Raw genomic sequence first — 22017 nt, 5'->3', positions numbered from 1 at the left:
CTGGCAGATGGTAATGCTTGGTGAAAGTATGTACAGAACTCCAGGTAGCAGCTTCTAGGATGTCCCTGGTAAGGATGCCTCTGAGAAAGGCTGTAGAGGTATATGCAGCCCTAGTTGAGTGGGGTCTGATCCCCTGTGGGATATGTTTTCCATGGTGCTTGTAGCAGAAATGAATGCAATGGCCTATCCATTTAGAAATGGTTTGCTTTGAAATAGCCTTCCTCTCTGACCCTGCAGCAAATGCCACCAGCAGTTGTTCAGATTTCCCTTGAGGTTTAGTCCTATCCAAGTAGAATCTAAGTTGTCTGTGCACATCTAAGGAGTGCAGAATCCATTCCCCTTTGTTCTGTGGATTAGAAAAGAAGGTTGGCAAATGGATGGACTGATTAAGGGCCACACTGGATACCACCTTGGGCATGAAGGAGGGATTGGTCCTGAGGGACACCCTGTCTGCATGAAAGATGATGAAAGGCTCCACTGCCATAAGGGCCTGTAATTCAGATACTCTTCTTGCTGAAGTGATTGCTAAAAGGAAAGCTGTTTTCCAAGAAAAGAATTTTAAGTCTGCAGTAGCAGCTGGCTTGAAAAAAGGAAGAGTGAGTTTCTCTAATACAAAGTTAAGGTCCCAGGCTGGAGTAGGAGCTCTCCTGGGTGGTCCTAAATATTTGGCCTCTCTGAGGAACTGCTTGAGCAGTGGATGAGAGAAGAGGGGAGGTTCTGTGTTATAATGAGCTGAAATGGCAGAGGTGTGAATTTTGATGAAGGAGAAAGACAGGCCCTTGTGAAGCATCTCAGTTAAGTATTGTAAAATCTGAGGTAAATTGGGCACTGCTGTGCTCATCCCTTGAGCATGGTTCCAGATACAGAATCTTTTCCATTTATCAGCATAAGATTTTCTAGTACTAGGCCTCCTTGCCTCTAAAATTATATCCATCACCGGTTTACTGAGGGATGGTAAAGGAGAGATTAGGCAATCAGCCGGGCTGCTAGGTTCAGTGTTTGAAGTTGAGGGTGCAGAATCTGGTTCTCCTGCTGAGACAGTAGGGTAGAGGTCTGAGGCAGGTGCCATGGGGCCAACAGTGACATACTGCGCAAGAGGGGGTACCAGTGCTGGGGTGGCCAGTCTGGTGCAATCAAAATCGTCCTTGGTTTGTCTTGTTTGATCTTTAGAAGTACTTTGGAGAGCAGAGTCAGAGGAGGAAAAACAAACTGATAGGTTTTTCCAGCTGAAGGACAGAACATCCACTTTTCAAACTTGTTTGTGGGGAGTCCTTGTGCAAAATTTGTCCAATTGATAGCTCTGGGGGGAGGCAAACAGGTCTATGTCTGGGCTCCCCCATTTGCTTGTCAGCATGTTGAAAATCCTTGGTTCCAGTTTCCACTTTATGTGGGCCCATGAGGTTTCTGCTTAGTTCGTCTGCCATTGCATTTAGCTTTCCTGGCAGGAATTGAGCTTGTATATGCACTTGATAGCTCAGGGCTGTCTTCCACAATGCCATGGCTAGTCTGCAGAGGGGGTAAGAACGTGTACCCCCCTGCTTGTTTATGTACCACATAACAGTGGTGTTGTCCGTCTTTACCATTAATTGTCCTGGAAGAATGTGGTCCTTGAAGGCTGTCAGAGCATTCTGTACAGCTAACATTTCTTTTTGGTTGATATGCAGGTGCATTTGACTTGGGTTCCATTTGCCCTGAATGCACTTCCCTACCAGGTGAGCCCCCCCCCCCTCCATGCATAGTCTGATGCGTCTGTTGTTAGGGTTTGGGCGGCAGGGGGTAGTGTGAATGGTAGTCCCTTGTTTTGGTGGCAGGCCTCTGACCACCAAAGGAACTCTAGGCGTAGGCAAGGTATGACAGGAATCATTGCCTCTAGATTCTGAGAATGTTGACACCATAGGCTTTTTAGATACCACTGTAGTTTCCTCATATGCAGTCTTGCATATGGAATTAGAAGAATGCAGGAGGCCATGAACCCCAAGGCTTGTAGTATTTGCCTTGCAGATAGCAGGGTTTTTGTGGCCACTTGTTTGAAGTAGGTTGCCAAATGAATTTGTTTCTCCAGGGTGAGGAAAGCCATCTGGGAAGTTGTTTTCAAGCTTGCTCCCAGGAATATAATTTGTTGACAGGGTACCAGGTGGGATTTCTTTTCTTTTATGGTGTAACCCAGACAAGTTAGCACCCTTTGTACAAAGGTCAGATGATTCAAAAGTAAGTCCTGGCTTTCTGCCTGAATTAAACAATCCTCCAGGTATGGGTATATTTGAATATTTCTTTGCCTGCAAAATGCAATGACTGGAGCTAGGCACTTTGTGAATACCCTGGGCACAGTAGATAAGCCAACGGACAGTGCAGAGAACTGATAGTGTGTGTAGCCTGCTTTGAAGTGTAGGTATCTTCTGCAAGATTCCCTGATTGGGATGTGCAGGTATGCTTCCTTTAAATCTAGTTTTGCCAACCAGGTGTCTTTGCCTAACATAGGGAACAACTGGTGAAGAATCAGCATCTTGAACTTTGGAATCACCAAAAAAGGTGTTTAGAGTAGACAGGTCCAGGATAGGACGCCATGAATTGTCTTTTCTGGATACCAGGAAAAGTCTCGAGTAGAAACCTTGTCCCTTTTCCTTTTCTGGTACCAATCGAATATCCCCCATGCTTAAGAGAAAGTATTTGCTTTTGGGCCTCTGCCCACTGATTTTGGGGTAGATCTTACCACCCGCTTGGTGTTGGTAACACGTGAAAGTGAAATCTGTATCCCTGAGACACTATATTTAAAACCCATTTGTCCTGGGTAATGAGTTCCCAGTTCTTGGCATGAAGAGCAATCTTTCCCCCCCAAAGGGGAAGTCAGTTGAGAAATGCTTGGAAGTTTTAGGAAGAAGTCATTGAGACAGTTTACCATAGTAGGAGTTTTATTACTCCCAGATTTGGAAGTGAGGGGCCCCCCACTGCTTAGTCCTGTGAGTACCCTGGGACTGAAGCCTGGGAGCTCTGCAGGATCTGGGTTTGGACTGAGAAGGTCTGGAAAAGGCAGGAAAGGACCAATTCTTGGAAGGCCAATGCCAACTAAACCTTGGAGGTTGTACTTGTAAGAAATCTTTACCAGTTTGCATAGATTTAGCTTTTTTCCTCCATCCTTTTAAGAACTTCTTCTGCGTTTTTGCCAAGCAGGTGGTTCTAGTTTAAGGGAGCATCCAGTAATTTCGCTTTAACATGATCTGGCAAGGATTGCTCCTTAAGCCAAGCATGCCTTCTAAGTACAGACCCATTTACAGCAGCCATGCAAGATGCCTCTAGTGAATCAAAACCACATTACAAAGTGTGTTTTCCAGCTTGTTCAGCTGAATGCAGTAAATGCTGTAAATCCTTATTTTCAGCACAATCAGGAATCAACATCATTTTCTGTTTAAGCAATCAAGTAATATGCTGCTGATACTTTAACATATGAAACTGGCAGTTTAAGGCCCTAATGGCCACAGTTGCAGAAGTGTATACCATCTTACCCCATCTATCCAGTGCCCTGGAGTCTCTATCAGAGGGGTTAGGATTTTTGGCAGTTGTAGCTTTAATGCCCTTGGGTTCCTGTGAAATGGTCTCAGGATCCGCAGTAGGATTTTTAAAAAGGAACTTGTGACAGTCAGGGACCCTGTAATATATATCAGGTTTTCTGGGAGCAGGAGGTAAAGAGTCAGGAGCCAAGCTAGATTCTGAAAAGGCATCATCCACAATGTCTAGTACAGGAGGTATAGCTAAAGTCCTGTGCTGGGGCAGGAGTAAGAAATCCCTAAGCCTCTTTTTAGAATCAGAGAAATCCTGACTTTCCCAATGAAAATGCTCCCTGAGAGTATGCAAGGTTTCACCAAAAAAGAAACCCTCTGGAGGGGAAGCAGAGGGAATAGAGTCCTCTGCATCAGAATCCTCATAGGTAGATAAGGGTAAATCCTGGTCATCAGAGGAAACAGAAAATTCAGAATCCTGGTCAGAAGTATCATAAGCAAACTCAGTCCTAGGTCTCTTAGAGGGGGAAGGCTGTCTTCCCCTGATTAAAGTAATAAGGTCTTCAGCCATTCTTATAATTTGTTTTTTAGACATAGAGGCCTGACCATGCAGTCTGGGCATCAGTTTTCTAAGCATGGTTCGAGTTTTAGGCCTTGAAGAAGAAGATGGTGTTGATTTAATACACAAGTCAGTAGACCTGAGTACACCTTCAGAAGCCGGTGCCTGCACAGCGGCTCCGGACCCATCCAAGGTAGAGACATTCGCAGGTTCCACAGTTAAAGCATCTCGTGGCATACCGGACTCCGAATGGGGCTCAGTAGAGGCCTGCAAATCTGAAGTACCGGCGAACAGCTGACTGGCTTAGGAGAAGCGTCGGCAGCTTTGGACCTAGGTGGCCTGTCTCTATCTTTGCATTTTTTTGGAATGTCGGTAGTCGCATGGCTTACCGAAGACATATCAGGATAATTGAACTGAGCACCAAAATATTTAGAAGCAAAAATATACCGATGACGGATAGTTCGTGGTTTAAATAAGGCACAAAACCAACAGCAAGGTACGTCGTGGTCGGGGCCTAGGCAAGAAATACAGTACGAATGAAAATCTTTATGAGGTATTTGCTTTCCACAAGTAATGCAATTATTTACTTTTACTAACATCAGTTAAGAGCAAGAAAAAGTTTCCCCAATGGGGTACTTAGCTTTTAGTTGAAGACTTTGGTTCTGAAACTCGAAAATGAAAATTTCAGAAGTCGGCCGACTGGCACTTGAGAACTGTTTCTGCTTTGGGCACCACACGGCAAGAAAGACTGATGTAATGGCATCAGCTGAATGCTTTATACCCCTGACAACCTGACATCATGAAAGAAGGGACAGCAACTGACGCAGGACCCAAGACATTGTTAATCAGGACGACTGAGGGCTACTGCAAGCAGATAACCCAAATGTGATGACTGCAACAGTGAAACATAAAGAACATCTGTTTTGCACTGTTAAGTTGCACATCTTGGGAGATAGTGTTATTTACATTGCTACTTATACAATTAAGAATATGTTTTCATGTCTCTATAAATATCTCAGGATACAAGCACTCGAGAATTGTTACTTGCTGTCTCGTTACAGCTTTATATCAGATTAACAAAAGTGTTCAAACAATGTACGTCTAGATTGTACAGTTTCCAATATATGACAATTTGTTACTGAAAGTTTAACCAATGGTAGATGTTGAAACAGAAAACTTACAGCAGGAGTTTTTGTTATTAAATGATTTCTAACAGAAAATTAGTTGTGCTTAAAACTAGTGAAACAACACTGAACTGTCCAAAAACATTACTATGGTCTGCTGAGAAAAGCTTTTTCAATTCAGTTATTTGGTACATCAATTAAATGAAGACTCTGCTGATTTATCCAAACCTCTGTGCCTGTGCTTAACATTTGATATTGCATGACAATAAAATAGATTTTGAATTACAATCCCATTTAAAATGCTACAAAGGTTACAATAATTTTTATATATTGCAGATGACTAAAATGAGTATTTGCTTTTTGGGATTTTTCAAAAAATCTACTTCCTTAATTGCTGTACCGTCAGTACTTAATTGAACTTCACCATCTCCATATAAATCATTACTTACTTACAAAAACATTAATTAAATTTATTATGGCTAATGTCACCTTCAGTAGGACTCTCAGTTAGCTTACAACAATGCATATGCCAACTATGACTTGCCACATGGGCAACCCATCATCTCTTCCAGACATGCCTTGAAAAAACTGGTACTATCTGTAAATTTGCTGTCTGCTGGGGAGGAATTACCTATTTCCAATATCACAGACGCAGCACAATCATGTGCAACTGAATGTATACTGTTGTCTTTTCACACATGACGTCAGAACATCTTAAGGTGATCTTTCCACATCCCCCAAATCCATTGTTCCAATTTCCCACCTTCTACCCCAGTAATCAGACTACCAGACTGGGCTCCCCTTTTGCAGATTCCTGAATCCACCACTCCTAACTTCTTTCAATATGTTTAATACTTGGATCATAGATTTCATAGGGGTTTCATTCCCGGTCAACAAATGTTAAATAAATGTTAAATAAATAAAAATAAAATAAAATAAATTTCAAGGCCATTTAATACCCACCTTCAGACTGTTCAGACTTTGTCTCCTTTCTCAAGCAAGGAGAGGCCAGTTACTCCTGAGGTAAAATTAAAAGCATCTATCCAATCATGCAGGTTTAATTTAAAGGAAGATGGTGATCTGCTTACAAGTCAAGTATTTCAAGAAAGAGAAGATACAACCAGAGATCTTAAAAATAGCAGCTACTTCTCCATATTCCACTTATCTTCAACCAGTAGTCCAAGGAGGCAAGTTAAACATGAATGAAGGTCTGTTTTTTAAAGAAACTGTCCTTGTGAGGGGCTCTTTAAGTTTAAAACTTGTTCTGGCAGAACTAAGTACTACCAAGACTAACATCTTTCAAGAGACGTACTTAAGATCTGTTGGAGGAGACATGACAAGGAGTACTCTCAGATCTTCAAGCATGAAGCCAAAATTCCAAAGAGAAAGAAGACTTTAGAACTCTCAAATGAAGGCCTCCCCTTGACAAAACTACTGTAATGCAGTAGGTATGGCAACAGCAGGAAACAAAGTTATAGAAGAGAAATAGGGAAACAGATACACTTTCAGAAAAGAGAAGGTCAGGCCTGCAGTGGGGAAAGAGGTAAGGTAGCATAGGCTCTGAGGAAATAAAGTGGAGATTGCTTCAAAACCACATTCTTGACACCAAGTAGAAAATATCTTCCATTTTTATTTTGAAAAATAAGTTATTCTAGTGGCAGACCGTTTGACTTTTTTTCCACAACAGACGGATAGACTATTAAGTATTAACCTGAGATCTTAAATGCTGGCAGACAACAAAATCTGAGATACAAACATAGTACTCTGCTTTGATAATGGTACAAAAGGTTGTAGTTAAGAAGATAAGTTACAGGAGGAGATAAAACCAGGCTCAACAGAACAGTCGACCAGATCTGATCTGTCTTGGTCAACAAGGAGTAAGCATCATGTATGTACCATGTAAGTACCATGTAAGTACCATGCAAGTACCATGCAAGTATCATGCCTGTTCTTCCTCCTTTTACTTTTATTATGTCTTCAAACAGAGGAGTTGGAAGAAATACATACAGGAGGCCTTTACTCTAGCTTACTGAATAAAGCACTGGTTATCCATGCTTTGCTGAATGGGTACCTTGCATAACATATGGGAAGCTGAAAGTTCGGGTGTGGTGTAAAGAGATCACCAGCTGGAATACTACACATTTTGTTGACCATGTGAAAAGCAAAAACACTTAATAAAATACTACAGCATTTTAAGTAACCAGACATGAAATGATGGCGTACTGCATTTAGCACAGGTATGCTGTTCTAGCATCTGTTTGCTAATGCTGCTACAGTGTACTATGGTGGAAATACACAAGAAGCAGCACACACACACGCACGCAGTGTAATTCTGACTGCCTGCAAATAAAGCTTACTAGACATTACATTTAAAGGTAAAAAAAAGACAATGGCTGTGCACTTTTCATTCATTTCAGCAACACTAACAGTTCTGCATTGCAACCATACAGCAAATGACTATATCTTCAAATGAACATGCAATCTTAGTAATTGTACTGAAGTAAGGAAATGGTGTTGGTCAAGAATAAAATTTCCTCAATCACAATAATAAATTAATCTTCTTCTTCTTCTGGCTTTTTCCCGGTTAGGGGTCGCCACAGCGGATCACCTGTCTGCTCATGATTGGCAGTGGAGTTTTACGGTGTCGAGTTGCCAGCCCGGCGCCCAACCTTACACAGAGATACAGTAAGTGACATGTATCTACACCACCCAAACTACAGAGTTTTTACAAAAGAACCAGAAAGATTGCTAGTGCTACTCAAAACATCTGCACACCTGTTCCTTACTTAGTGGATAAAGAAGGCTAACTCTCAATGACAGATACAGAAATGCAACTTAAAGGATATTTGGAACTGTATCGATACTATATTCTTTCAGTGCATATCAATATGTTTTTCTTTAATCATGGTATGTATATGAGCCTTTGAGAATGGTCTCCTATATGTCACTTCCTGTAGCTAACTTCTACGTATGTACTGACAAGAGCATTAGCAACTTGTATAGTAATTCTAGAGAAAAGGTCACACATTGCAGAGCAGATGCATTATTGGTATGAAATAAAAAAGGAAAACAAAACATATTATTTGATCACTTTTCCTGCAACCTGGAATCAGCCCTACCACCATAATGTACAGAACAAGTGCCTTATCTACTTAAAACTGTTTTTGTCTATTTATTGTGTATCTACTACTTAGGGCCACCTTGAAAAAAGTTAGATCCAGTACTGTTTCACTAGTAGACTAAGCATTTCAAATAAACACATACTTTACTAGTCACCACTCTGATACAACACACAAACATGAAAACGTATCAGATGAACTAACCTCATAACTTTCTCTAACAGCAGATGTATGTCGTGTTGTACTGAGTCCCTGAAGAGCAAGTAAGTGTAGCTGTGGGTACGGGTAATTTCTGATTTCATGGATAACCTGAAAAACAGCAATTGATATGAAAATCATCTGCACAAGTTATGCAGTCTCAGATCAAAATACTTTTGCACTCAGAACTCATTCAAACTGATTTACCCTTAACAGCAATTATTTTGTGTGTGACTCAGTTTATGTTTTAGCACCCAGAGAACCACAGATCTGATGCAGAAACCATTTTCTAGGACACGACTAAATTCAAGTTGCACAGTTCAAAAAGTGTGATACAAGAACTAACCAATAACTTACACAAAGTCAAAGCAAGTCAGCATAGAAATGGTGGCACTTTGATATCGCTTATGAAAAAAAGATGGTTAGAGAAAGTAAGCTACTCCAAAACAGTGACGGGTTTGTGTCCAAACCAAGATTGCACTTAACTGATAATATTTACACAGTCATACACGCTTAGCCTGCAGTGAAAGATAACGGCAGTGAAACAGAATACAGAAGGCAATGTTGGGTTCAACAGTAATACTAAAGGGGGCATTTTCAAGTTATGCACCAATATAAATTGTTCAAAACTATGCATGTATGTCAGCTGATGAAGTTTTGATTTCAGATAGCATAGTCAGCTTCAGAAGGTATATGTAATCACATGAACCACTGTGAATCCTTATGAATCAAAGCTGCATACATCCGAGGAAATCACAAGCTAGTTCTTAAAGCCTGAGATCCTACATAATTTAAAATCAAAAAACTAGGCATACAAAAAAATACTACCAGGATCAGTACTACCAGGATCAGTACTACCAGGATCAGTACATAACTTTTCTTAAGCATTTTTGCCTCCAAATTCTTTTTCAGAACTACACAGACTGAATGTATACATTTATAGACCTAGATGAAACTATACCCCTCTGTTACCAAAAAAAAAAAAAAATATATATATATATATATATATATATATATATATATATATATATACATATGTGTGTGTGTTCATATTCTTCAAGCTTTAAAAGACACTTAATATCCAATGATTCATTTAAGACATTTGGAGAAATGGCATACAGTTTTTATCTACCAGATTAACTATTTCTGCTTAAAATTGCATTATAATCACCATTGGTACGAGTCTCCATTTTTAATTGTTACATAGTGTTGAGCATTTACACAAGGCAATAGATACTAATTTGTTCCTTATTGCACTTACTTGTTCTAAAATTCTTATACATTTTTTTTCAGTTTTCCCAATTTAAAATGAACCACAAATAACATAATCCTAAATAAATTCCTAAAATGGGTTGAGCAGTGGTGCAGTGGGTTAACATTGTCACTTCACAGCAGAGGTTCTCCAGTTCAGTTCTTAAGGATATAGGATATAGTTTCATACTAAGCTAACTGCCCTTGCGAGCCATTGAAACTCAAACCCTGCACCTTGTGTTTGTAAGGCAAACACCTTAAACATTAGGCCACCCTCCCAACCATGTTTTTGGTTGGGGTACCTTCTATGCAGAGTCTGCATACCCTCCCTAACTCATGTGGGTATACTCTGGGTGCTCCTGTTTCCTCCCACATTCCAAAGACATACGTCTGGAGCATTTCTCCCCCGGCCTCCGCTGAAAATAGACTCTGTCCTAGTCAGACTTTCCCGGTCAACAAATGTTAAATAAATAAATAAATAAATAATAAACTGTCTGGCAGTTAGAACAAAGGATTTAGGCTCTGGACTGTTAATGAGCTGTTTTCTAAGCTGCACAGTAAAGGGTTTGATTCCTTCCACCTCCATTTGAGTATTTTATAATTCTAACTCAGTTACCTAAAGAGTGTTCCTGGGGTACTTGGAAAATGGGACAATTGCAGGCTTACATAGTCAACAAATGAATTAAATACAAACAAAATAAATAAACCATGTTTCCAAAGTACAGGAATAATGCCTTTATGGGCTAAAATTCCTATCCATTCCACTTATCACAATGATTTCTGTGTTGTTAATAAACCTTTAGACATTACCACACAGGAATATTCTAAAATTATCTTTCATTCTGTTTACCAATTTGTTTTTGCTAATATATCTTTCAAATTGCTGTTTCTCTTGTCAGTAAACCCTACAGTTTCACATAAAACTTTAATTAATTCAACATTCCCTTGAATGATTTTCCAGTTTTCTGAAATTAAATGTTTTATTGTAAAAGTTCTCTCTACTATATCTAAATGGACAAGATAGTTTATACCTGTCCTTTGTGGACAGTACTTCATCATTTATGTTTATATCTTTCATAGTAGGATGAAAATACCATCACATTTCTGAAGTATAATTCATCATGTATGTTTATATCTTTTGTCAGAACATGATGAAAAATACCACCTGTTTTCTGAAGTAATTCTTCTAGAATATTATGTGCAAAAGTACTGTCATGTTCACGACTTGAAATATTTCTTCTAATTCAGCAATTCCTTTTCTGAAAATATCCTCCAAACTTGTTACTATGGAAATTCTAATAGGTTCATAGGAGATTACTACATTCCAAGAGCCCTTACAAGCCTAGTTATATTTAACTCAAGTTTCCCAATTTTCAATAGCTAAGTGAACAAAGGTCACAGAAGTATGATCTTATGCTATGGCATCTAATACCGACTGCCTCTGTCCATGACAGACATGGGCGCCACCCCAGGAGTAAATTTACGACTACCTAAGCATTGATCTAGGTTGCACTTGAACAGTGTCAGGGATGGGGCTTTGCTTCATGAGAAGGAGTAGTCTCTGCAAGATGTATCTATTTCTCCAACATGACTTATTTATGACAGAGGCTAGATTAAGATCCCTGGAACAAATGACCCTTGTGAAGTTTGATTTACGAATATGTAATATTTCCATCTGGGCCAGATGAGAGACTGCCCTGTAGACCAGGCACAGATCACCCCTTAGTAGCCTGTAGGAGACAGAATACAGTGACAGAGTGAATGGGATTTGACTTTCTGCATAGGACTTGTTTTTTACACCCTGCATCTCCTTGGTAAGAAACCTCTAGGGTCACTCCAGCTGTTGCAGATGTCTGTTGAGGTACATGCAAAAGGCTACCAATTTACTGGTCTATGGGGGCTGAGTATGATGGAATTATAATGTCTTTTGATCTGGATACTGTGCCCTTACTTATGAGTTGTGCCACATAGATGGACTTTCTCGCCACTGTGGACCCATAGTGGTCAAAATTCAGATTACTGTCAACCTGAATACCCAGATCACATACCACTGGGTCTACTCTTAGGGGAGTTCTGAGTATCTGCTTTCCCAAAGAGCATAATTACGCATGTTTTTGCATTGAGTTTCAACTCATGGCTCTGCCACCAATTATTTGCCTGCGTTAATCCTTTCTGCAGTATATCAATATTATTTGGGGATTCAACGATTGCCCCTACTTTGCAGTCATCCATGAATTTGGTCAGCCAAAGGCCATCTACTTTTGCCTTGATGTCTCAAAAATAAATACCGAACAGAAGAAGGCTTAGTACAGAACTCTGTTGTACAGTGTTGGTGAGTGGCCTCTTGCTAGAGGTGAATTCATCCACTTTGACAATATGTGTCCTGTCGGTGAGTCATTTGGCTACCCACGTGATGATGCAGGGGGTTTATCTCCAGTTGGGAGGGTTCTTCTATAATAACTGAGTGGCAAATTGTGCCAAATGCCTTTGCCAGGTCAAGGTAGGCTGTATGCACAGTCACTCCCTCGTTAATGGCCTTGGTGACCTTCTCAAAGGAGTTACCCAGATTTAACAGACATGATCTACTCTTAAAAAATCCAAACTGGGTTGGGTCCAGAGTCTAGAGATTACCTATGTCCTTGTTGATAAGGTCTATGATGATTCTTTCCATAGCCTTGAAGATGAGGCTAGTCTAGCTTATAGGTCTATAATTCCCTGGGTCAGCTGGTAGTCCCCCCCCCCCCTGTACAGTGGGATGACTGTTGCTGTCCTCCATTCTGCCTGAACATAGTCTGTCTGGAGGCTGTAGTTAAATAGGGATCCAGGTGGGTCTGCTAGGTCATGTTTTACATTATTTAAAAGGCAGTCTGAGATGTAGCCAGGGCCCATTGATGCAGTGTTTTTAGCCTTAGAAAGTGCAGAGATGACCTGCTCTCTTGAGATAACAGGCTGAGGAATGATGGTAGGTATACTTTGGAGGATGACCGTTGGGGAAAAGGGAGTGAAGTTTGAACCAAATCTATCAGTTAGCAGATTGGCTACTTCTACCAGTTGAGTATGGGTGTTGCCATCCACAACCAGCTCCGCAAATAGGTGGGTATTCCCCTTAAGATTTCAAACATAGTTAAAAATACTTTGTGATTTTCCTTGGCTGGGGAGGCTATTTTTGCTTCATAATTTACTTCCGAGGACTTGACCAGCCCTTTAATTTGTTTAAACTAGTGAGGGAATTCTTCTTGTGCTGAGCCTTTTCCTGCTTACTTTTGCACATATGCTTCTTTCTTTTGTTGCATAGCCTGTTTATACCAGGGGTCCAGCAGCACAGCTTGTTTTCCTGGCAAGACCTGGATTTAATCTGGTCTGGTAATGCGGAAGCTATACAACTGCTTAAGTGGCTATATAGGGCATTGGTGTACACCTCTGCACAGGATTCTGTGTTTTCTGTGGGTTCATGGGAACTTTGAAATTTCTTATGCCTTCGCTTAGTAGAATATAATTTGTCTCCTGGAGCAATTCTTTTGCATTTTTGAGCTTGATGGGGTATCTGGCCTTATATTTAATAATTTCAAAGAAAATCATTTTGTGCTCCGATCTTACCAAAGAGGACATTACATTGGGGGGGTGCAACTCTCCCCCAAGTCAGTGAGTACTATGGACTGACTTTTTATAACACTTCCCTTATATGTTTCGGATGACCACTGCTGTGCAACTACAGGTTTCCATAGACAGGGTTAAAAGTTAAATACTGTCATACCATATCCTCTCCTTTTTCTACAGGTACAAACCTGTGACATCAATACTTCCAAAACAATATTTAGACTCCACTTCCAAAACAATATTTAAACTCCATTTAACCTCTTTAATGATGTTTAAAAACTGCCAACTATCATGAATAAATGAGTTAACTTTGCACATTTTTTCTTCTAAAATTTGATCCAAGTAAAGCTTTATAAATGCAGTTTTAGAACCTGAAGAATAAATGACTGGCCTGATTATGGAATCTTGGATGCTTTATGAGTCTTGGGGATGCCAAAAATATCTTAATTTTAAGTGTTAAGAATGGTGTAGAACTCCAAGGTATTACTAGTAAAATCCAACAGTTCCAACATTCATAAATCTATTTATTGGTAACGCAAATGTATAAAATGGTCACCTACTTTATGGCATCTTTCCATATCATTTAATATTGATTCGATTTTAGTAACGTTAATGTCTACATTTATATCTATGATTGCCAACCCATTGTCTACTTTCATACATTGTATCGCCTTCATATTGTTTAAATTTACTAATATTTCACATTATGTCTTACTCTTAGGTCTTTTTATTTGTGGACTTGTCAAAATCATCTATACATGCTCCCTCAAACATATTCAAGTTCTATGCATGCAATACTGGATTGATAGTACTTGCTTTCCTAAATTTCTAATTTTCATGCTCAGTTTCTATTCCTGAAAAAGATGTTATCTTAATTTCAGTTGTTTACATACTGTTTGACATCACACAAGGTATTAACGATCCTCACTCTTTAAAGACATGAAAGTCCCAATTTTAATCATGTTATGTCATCAGCATTGAAGTTTTGATGGCTTAGATTATAAACACTCATTTCATTTACATTACTGGTAACTAATAATCAGATATGGTAGGCTTGTTTGAATTTTTTTTGTCCTACTTTATCAAGGAAGTCTTGCAATTGATGTCTGAATTCCCCCTTTTACTCACTATCATGGCCCCACTGTGCATCACAGATAATTTCAGCGAATTCAAGCAAAAACATATAAATACATATGTAAACAAATCAATCCTCGATACTATAAGTAAGAATAAAAGAGATCCAAAAAGGGTACTTTATCTCTGTGAAATTCACCTTTAAAGGAACTCATCGAAAAAAAATAATCAGAAAATGGCACTGGCTGCCCTCCCCTATTAGCCGTGCAATAAACATCTCAGGCTAGGAAAGAAGGCTACCTCCACTCTGGGGACATTGAAATGCCCTGGAAGTCACATCAGAAGGTAAAAGTCTGGATGCAGCCAATTCTCATGGATAGGGGATTTTACTGAAAAAGTGACTTCTACAAAAAGCTGTACATTCGCATTACTTTCAAGGTTTCTTCTTTCGCATCTCCTAGTTTCTAACTGTTGATGTTGTGCTTTATTACTTTCGCTGTAATTTAAATTCCTTTGTTCACAGTCCTTAGTAAGTTTTGAAACATAGAGGGTTGTCTAATTACTACTAATAAAGCATTGGTGGACCCACTCTCCTTAAACACTTCAACCTACTAACTGTCTTTGCCCCACGGGAAAGTTGCATAGCTGTTGTGATGCCACTCCACAAGGGTAGCCCCCACCACAGACCCTGGGAATTACAGACTTGTCAGCCTAACAAGTCTTATATGTAAAGACATGAAACACTTCATAACTGGCCTAATTAGCTATGACATCAAAAATCTTATCAGACTTCACCCTTATCAGTTTGGCTTTGTCAAGAGTGGAGCCTGGCTACTGAATCTTATGAACTTCTTTCAGAGAATAAGTTAGGCTGAATACTGTGGAAAAGATGTCCATACAAAGTACCTTGACCTCCCCATAGCATTCAACACCCTACCACATGCAAATATAATAAGAAAGTTGAAGGCTCTCCAAGTTAACCCATATGTGATTAGGTGGACAGTCAACTGGTTTAGAGACAGGACTCACATAGTAAAAGTAGGGCTAGGACCTCTGCTATTCAGCATCTATTTCTCACATCTCTAAGTATCAGTTTGATCTTTGATTAGCAACGTCTGTTAATGATAGCTAGATGGGAGTCATTGTCAATCCCGCCTCTGACATACATACACCCCAGCAGAAGCTTACTCTTGTCAATAGCTAACATACTAAAAATGGGTACAAGCTCAATGCCAAAATGTGCAGCACTGTAGCTTTTGGTTAGCACTCCCGAGCTCCTGCTTATGGCATAACACACCACTTCAAAATGAAAGGGTTGCATGAGAGACCTGGGAACATGGGTAGAGAGCTCCCCTACATTTGACCATAATGCTGTAACAGTGGTTAGGAAATCCTTTTCATAGTTTCATAGAGCCCATACAAGTCTAGCCATATTTATCCCAAGTTTCCTCAGTTGTCAGTGATTAGGTGAATGAAGTTCACAGAGGTAAGGGTCTATGGTAGTTGTTAATGATTTCCTATGCCAGAAGGGACATGGGCGCCACCCCAGGAGTGAATCTGCAGTCACCCATCCATTGATCTAGGTTGCATTTGAAGAGGGTCAGTGAGGGGATCTGTTTCACATGAATTGGAAGCTTGTTCCAGAGAAGTGGCAGTCTTAGAGAGATATGCCTGTCTCTGGCATGACCTGTTCATGTCAGAGGCTACGTTAATATCCCTGGAGCAAATAACCCTCGTGCCGTGCAATTTGATTTATGAATGTCAAGCATTTCACAGGTCACCTCTCAGCAACCTGTAGGAGACAGAATAGAGTGACAGGGTTTTCAGTCTTTCCACGCAAGACTTGTTTTGTGTAACCTATAATTTATTGATGAGAAACCTCTGTGGTCTCTCCAATTGTCTGGTAAGGTACATGCAAAAAGGAGCATTGTACTCAATTATTGGTTTGATGAGGGCCAAGTATAATGGAATTATAACATCCTTAGATCTAGATGCGATGCCTTCACTTATACGATGCGCCACATAGAAGGATTTCATCACTACTGTGAATACGTGGTGGTCAAAGTTCAGGTTGCTATCAACCTGAGTACCCATATCATGAACCACTGGGTCTACACTTAGGGGGGATGCTGTCTATAATGTAATTAGCAGATATGTCAGCTTTCCCAAAGGCATTTACATTTAATCCGTGGCTTTGGCACCCATTGTTTGTCTGCATTAACCCTGTCGAAAGGCCGTCCAGGTTAGCCTCAACTTCTGAGATATAAATTCCAAACAGTAAGGGGCCCAGCACAGAACCCTGTGGTACGCCAATGGTGACTGGTCTTTTGCTAGAGGCGAAGTCACCCACTTTGACTGTATGTGTCCTGTCCGTGAGCCAGTTGGCTACCCATCCGGTAATGTAGGGAGTTAATTCCCAATTGGGAGAATTTCTTTATAATACCTGAGTGAGGGATAGTGTCAAAAATGCTTTAGCTTTAAAATTCTGGTGTTGTTTGAATTTCCTCCTTCCTTTGTTCATCTACTAAAGAACACATATACAAATAATTTAGTGTATGTTAAGCTAGGTCCTTTCCTCTGAATCTATACATATAACAAAGGGTACTAAACATGTCCCATGTCACCGATTCTATTTGCTTTGGCTATTAAAATACTGGCAGGTTCAATATGTAACAATACAAAAATCAAAGGAGCAGATGTTTATGAACAATACAATTCTAAAATAATGCTCTTTGCTGATGACATTTTATTAACATTATCCAATACAAAAGAGACAGAAGAATTAGATATTTTAATTGACACATTTTATAGGACTTCAGGACTCCATTTCAATAAATCAAAATCAAAATTGTTATTTTTAAATAAAAAAAAGAATTGCGGACGAAGGGGAATCACATTATAGGGAAACAAGGATCTACCTTAAAATATCTAGGAATCGAGTTATGCAAGGATAATAATGAATTAGTCTCAAAAAACTACAATATCATCATCAATACAATTAAAATCTCTGTGGAAAAGTGGAACAAAATAATATTAACATTTGAAGATAGACTACAGTTAATAAAAATGGTTTTACTACCCAAGATTTTATATATAGCTTTGGCAATACAACTGTTACCAGAAAGGAATATACTCAAAGAAATAAACTCATGCCTAATAAAAATGTTTATGGTTTCCCAAAAGAAACAAAATAGCTTTAATACATCATATCAGACCATGGAAACAGGGAGGATTAAACTTTCCTGGTATAGAAACATATATAAAAGCATCAATATCTAAAACAATCTCAGATTGGATAATTCCAAATTATTCTGCAAATTGGAAAGTATTGCTAATTGTAATATCAATAAATGAATTTGATTTACAAAAAAAAAATGCAAATAACAGATAAAACAATTTGCCATGGCAAATATTATGTATTAGTATGCACTATAACATAACTAAGCCCACTAAAACTTGTATGATTAATTATTACATTGATTCATTTAGGAAAATTATTAATGCAAATATAGATTTAAAAATCTGGTTTGATCTTTTAAAACCATTCATAGTTACAAAGAGCTATCCACATAAAATATACAGGGAAATAATTAATTCCTGGGAACAAAAAAGGATTTGCTTGTTGGTTTCAATGTATCAAAGAACTAAAAGTTCTGGATGTGCAAACAATAGAAACAACATACAAAATTCCACTACAAAATTGGTGAAATATGCAAAGGATTCTGACGTATTTGTAAGATTTATGCAGAATAATTAGCAATTCTTCATTTAAAGAAACATCTAAACTTACGAAATACCTTTATGAAATCATATATAATGATTATGACATGGGAAATAGCATTTCGAAATTTTACAAGATATTGATAAATTATAAAACACCCAAATCCTCACATTGGAATTATATAACAAAAGGACACTCATTACAGTTAACTGAAGCAATTAAATCAAATATTTTATTATCAATAAAACATACATCCTTTATACAATACTGGAAAGTTTTTAATTGGAAATGCTTACACAGAGCATTCTTAACTCCAGATAGAAAGTACAGTTGTGTACACTTACCATAAAAGCAGATGTTAGAGTGTATTCACTGTTGCAGTCATTACATTTGGGTAATCTGCTTGCAGGCTGCCCTCAGTCGGCCTGATTAACAAAGTCTTAGGTCCTGCATCGGTTGCTGTCCCTTCTTCCATGATGTCAGGTCGTCAGGGGTATAAAACATGCAGCCGACGTCATAACAACATTTTGAATTTCGGAATATCCAGGTAAGTATTTAAAATTGAAAGGTCTAGTATGGGCCTCCAGGCCTTGTCCTTTCTGGAGATCAGGAAGAGTCTTGAGTAAAATCCTTGTCCTTGTTCCTGTTGTGGTACTTTTTGCATAGCTCTCATGTCCATGAGGGCTGAAATTTGTTTTTGTGCCTCTTCCCATTAATTCTGTGGCAGGTCTGGCATTCCTTTTAGCCTTGGTAAGGTATGAAAGTGGAACCTGTAATACTGAGACACAATATTCAGAACCCATTTGTCTTGGGTGATTGTTTGCCAGTTTTGAGAAAAAAGTGATAGTTTTCCCCCTAAGGGGTCTGCCAAAAGGGAAGTGCTTGGCGTACGAAGGGGGATGTCATTGGGACTGTTTCCTGTAAGGTTGAGACTTGTCCTCACCTCCTTTTGGGGTTGAGGTGCCCCACTGTCGTTGTCTGTTAGAGCCTTGGGGTTGAGATCTGCCTCTTGGGCGTCTGTATCTGCCTCTCTGTGGCCTGTCTGACACTGGAAAGGACCAATTCTTTGTTGGCTAAATCGAGGTGGCTGTACCTGTAAGAAATCCTTGACTGTTTGCATAGATTTAGCTTTATCCTCCATTTTCTTTAACACCTCTTCTGCCTTAACACCAAACAAGGTATCATGCTGTAAAGGAGCATCCAATAATTTTGCCTTAACATGAACAGGTAAACTCTGTTCTTTTAACCAAGCATGTCTTCGAATCACAGAACCTGTAACAGCGGCACTACAAGAGGCCTCTAAAGAATCAAAACCACATTGCAGAGTATGTTTTCCCATCTGTTCAACTGCATGCAATAAATCCTGCATTTCTTTACAGTGAGGAGCTTCTGAGCTTGCAAGCATTTTCTGTTTTAACTGAGACATTAAATATTGTTGGTACTTAAGCATGTGAAACTGGCAATTTAAAGCCCTTACTGCTAAAGTTGCAGAAGTGTAAACTTTCTTCCCCCATCTATCCAAAGCTCTGAAATCTCTGTCAGAGGGTACTGGATTTTTTGCAATGGAAGCCTTAACCCCTTTTGGACCCTGGGAAATAGTTTCTGGATCAGCAGAAGGGTTTTTATAAAGAAACTTGTGAGAGTCAGGGACTCTGTAGTACCTATCTGGCTTGGCTGGTGCAGGGGGCAAAGAATCAGGAGATAAGCTGGATTCAGAGAACACATCATCCACAATATCTAGCACAGGCGGAATAGCCAGGGGCCTGTGCTGAGGCAATAAAAGGAAATCCCTGAGCCTTTTCTTGGATTCTGAATAATCCTGACTTTCCCAATGAAAATGCTCCCACATGGTATGTAAAGTTTCCCCAAAAGAATAATCCTCAGGAGGAAAGGCTGAAGGGATAGATTCTTCAGCATCAGAGTCCTCATAGGGGGGTAGAGAGTATCCCTGGTTTGAAGAGGAATCAAAGGAAATGGAAACCTGATCAGAGGAATCATAGTCTGTATCCTGCCTAGGCCTTTTCTCAGGAGGGGAATGGGAAACCCTGATTAGAGTAATGAGGTCTTCGGCCATTTTAAGCATCTGTTTCTTAGGCATGGAGGACTGTCCAGGAGAATGCTGTACTTGCTTCTTTGTCTTTAATGGTACTTTTGTCTTGGCTGCTGCTTTACTGGTAAGTTGTAAAGGTCTGAAAACACCCTCAGAAGCCGATGCCTGCTCAGCGGCTCCGGACCCATCTGAGGGATTAGTTTCCGTACGCCCAATACCTTGAGTTTCCAGAGGCCTAGTTGTCTCCACGTGGGAGTCAGAGGCAGCCTGTGGCTCTGAGGTAGCGGGTGTCAGGGGCTGCAAAAGCGCCTCACTGAGAACCAGTGAACCGGCGACTGGCCTAGAAGAGGTTTTGTCATCGGTTTTGGACCTCGGATGCCTGTCTTTATCCTTGTCTTTGCATTTTTTTGGAATTGCGGTCGTCAGTTGATCCGACGGCATAGTATAATTGAACATTCGGCCAAAGTAGTGCAAAGCAAAATCAAAACTTCTTTTTATAGTGCGTTTGTTTAATCTAGCACAAAACCGACAACTAGTGACATCGTGATCAGGGCCTATGCATGGAATACAGTAAGAGTGGAAGTCCTTATGAGGTATTTGCTTCCCACAAGAAATACAGTTATTATCTTTTTCTGACATCGGTCTGAGGCAAGAAATAAATTTCCCCAACAGGGTACTTAGCTTTATTGAAGACTTCTGATCTGAAATTCGACTTCGAAAATCTCAGGAGTCGGCCAACCGGCACTTGCGAACTGCTTCTGCTTCAGCACCACACGGCAAGAAAGACTGAAGAAAATGGCGTTGGATGAATCTTATATACCCCTGGCACACTGACGTCAGGGAAGAAGCGACAGCAACCGACGCCGGACCAAGACTTTGGAACTCTGGCCGACTGCGGGACCGCCTGGCGGCAGGATAACCCCAAGTGTAATGACTGCAGCAGTGTAACACGATGAACATCTATATGATCAGCCATGCTGCCAGGTTCAGTGTTTGGAGTTGATTGTGCAGGATCTGATTGTTTTACTGGGACAGTAGTTGAGGTCTTTGAGGTAAGGTCCAAGCTGGGTATTGAGACAAGTTCCTTAGGATTGGGTACCAGTATTGGTGGGGCTAGTCTGGGGCAATTAGTATCATCTTTGGTTTCTCTTGTCTGACTTTTAGTAGGACCCTGGGAAGAAGAGGCAGAGGAGGAAAGGCGTAAACTGATAGGTTTTTCCAACTGAAGGATAGGGTGTCCACTTTCCATGTTTGTCTGTTATAAGTCCTTGTGCAGAATCTTTTCAATTGATAATTATGAGGAGAGGTAAATAGATCTATGTCTGGGCTCCCCAATTTCTCTGTTATCATGCTGAATACTTGTGGATTTAGTTTCCACTCATGAGGATCCATAAGGTTTCTGCTTAAATCATCTGCCAGAGTATTTGGTTTTCCTGGCAGGAATTGAGCTTGAAGATGTATTTGGTAAGTCAAAGCTGTGTGCCACAGTGCCATGGCTAATCTGCAAAGGGGGTATGAGTGCGTGCCCCCTTGCTTGTTTATATACCACATAACCATGGTGTTGTCCGTCTTTATCAGTAGTTGTCCCCGATCAAGTAAGTCCTTGAAGGCTGTCAGGGCATTTTGAACAGCTAGCATCTCTTTTTGGTTGATATGCAGATGCATTTGTTTTGGGGTCCATATGCCTTGAATGCATCTTCCTGCCAGGTGGGCCCCCCATGCATAATCTGATGCATCTGTTGTTAAGGTTTGGCTGGCAGAGGGTAGAGTGAAGGCCTGTCCCATGTTTTGGTGACATGCCTTTGCCCACCATAGAAAATCCTGTTGTAG

General features: G+C 40.0%; 1 protein-coding gene across 2 annotated transcripts in view; it reads right to left on the bottom strand.

The window, feature by feature from the left end:
• RNF165 (ring finger protein 165) overlaps window positions 1–22017 on the bottom strand; it is a 480832-nt gene that overhangs the window by 80009 nt on the left and 378806 nt on the right. For both annotated transcript variants that reach the window (XM_044081988.1, XM_044081995.1), the window contains exon 5: window positions 8501–8605. In XM_044081988.1, the coding sequence (XP_043937923.1) occupies window positions 8501–8605 (105 nt within the window). The remainder of the gene's footprint in view (window positions 1–8500; window positions 8606–22017) is intronic.

The sequence above is a fragment of the Protopterus annectens genome, chromosome 1.part1 (assembly GCF_019279795.1).
Source record: "Protopterus annectens isolate FY-2018-M chromosome 1.part1, PAN1.0, whole genome shotgun sequence".
In the NCBI taxonomy this organism is placed as follows: domain Eukaryota; kingdom Metazoa; phylum Chordata; order Ceratodontiformes; family Protopteridae; genus Protopterus; species Protopterus annectens.
This window is presented reverse-complemented; position numbering and strand designations above follow the sequence as displayed.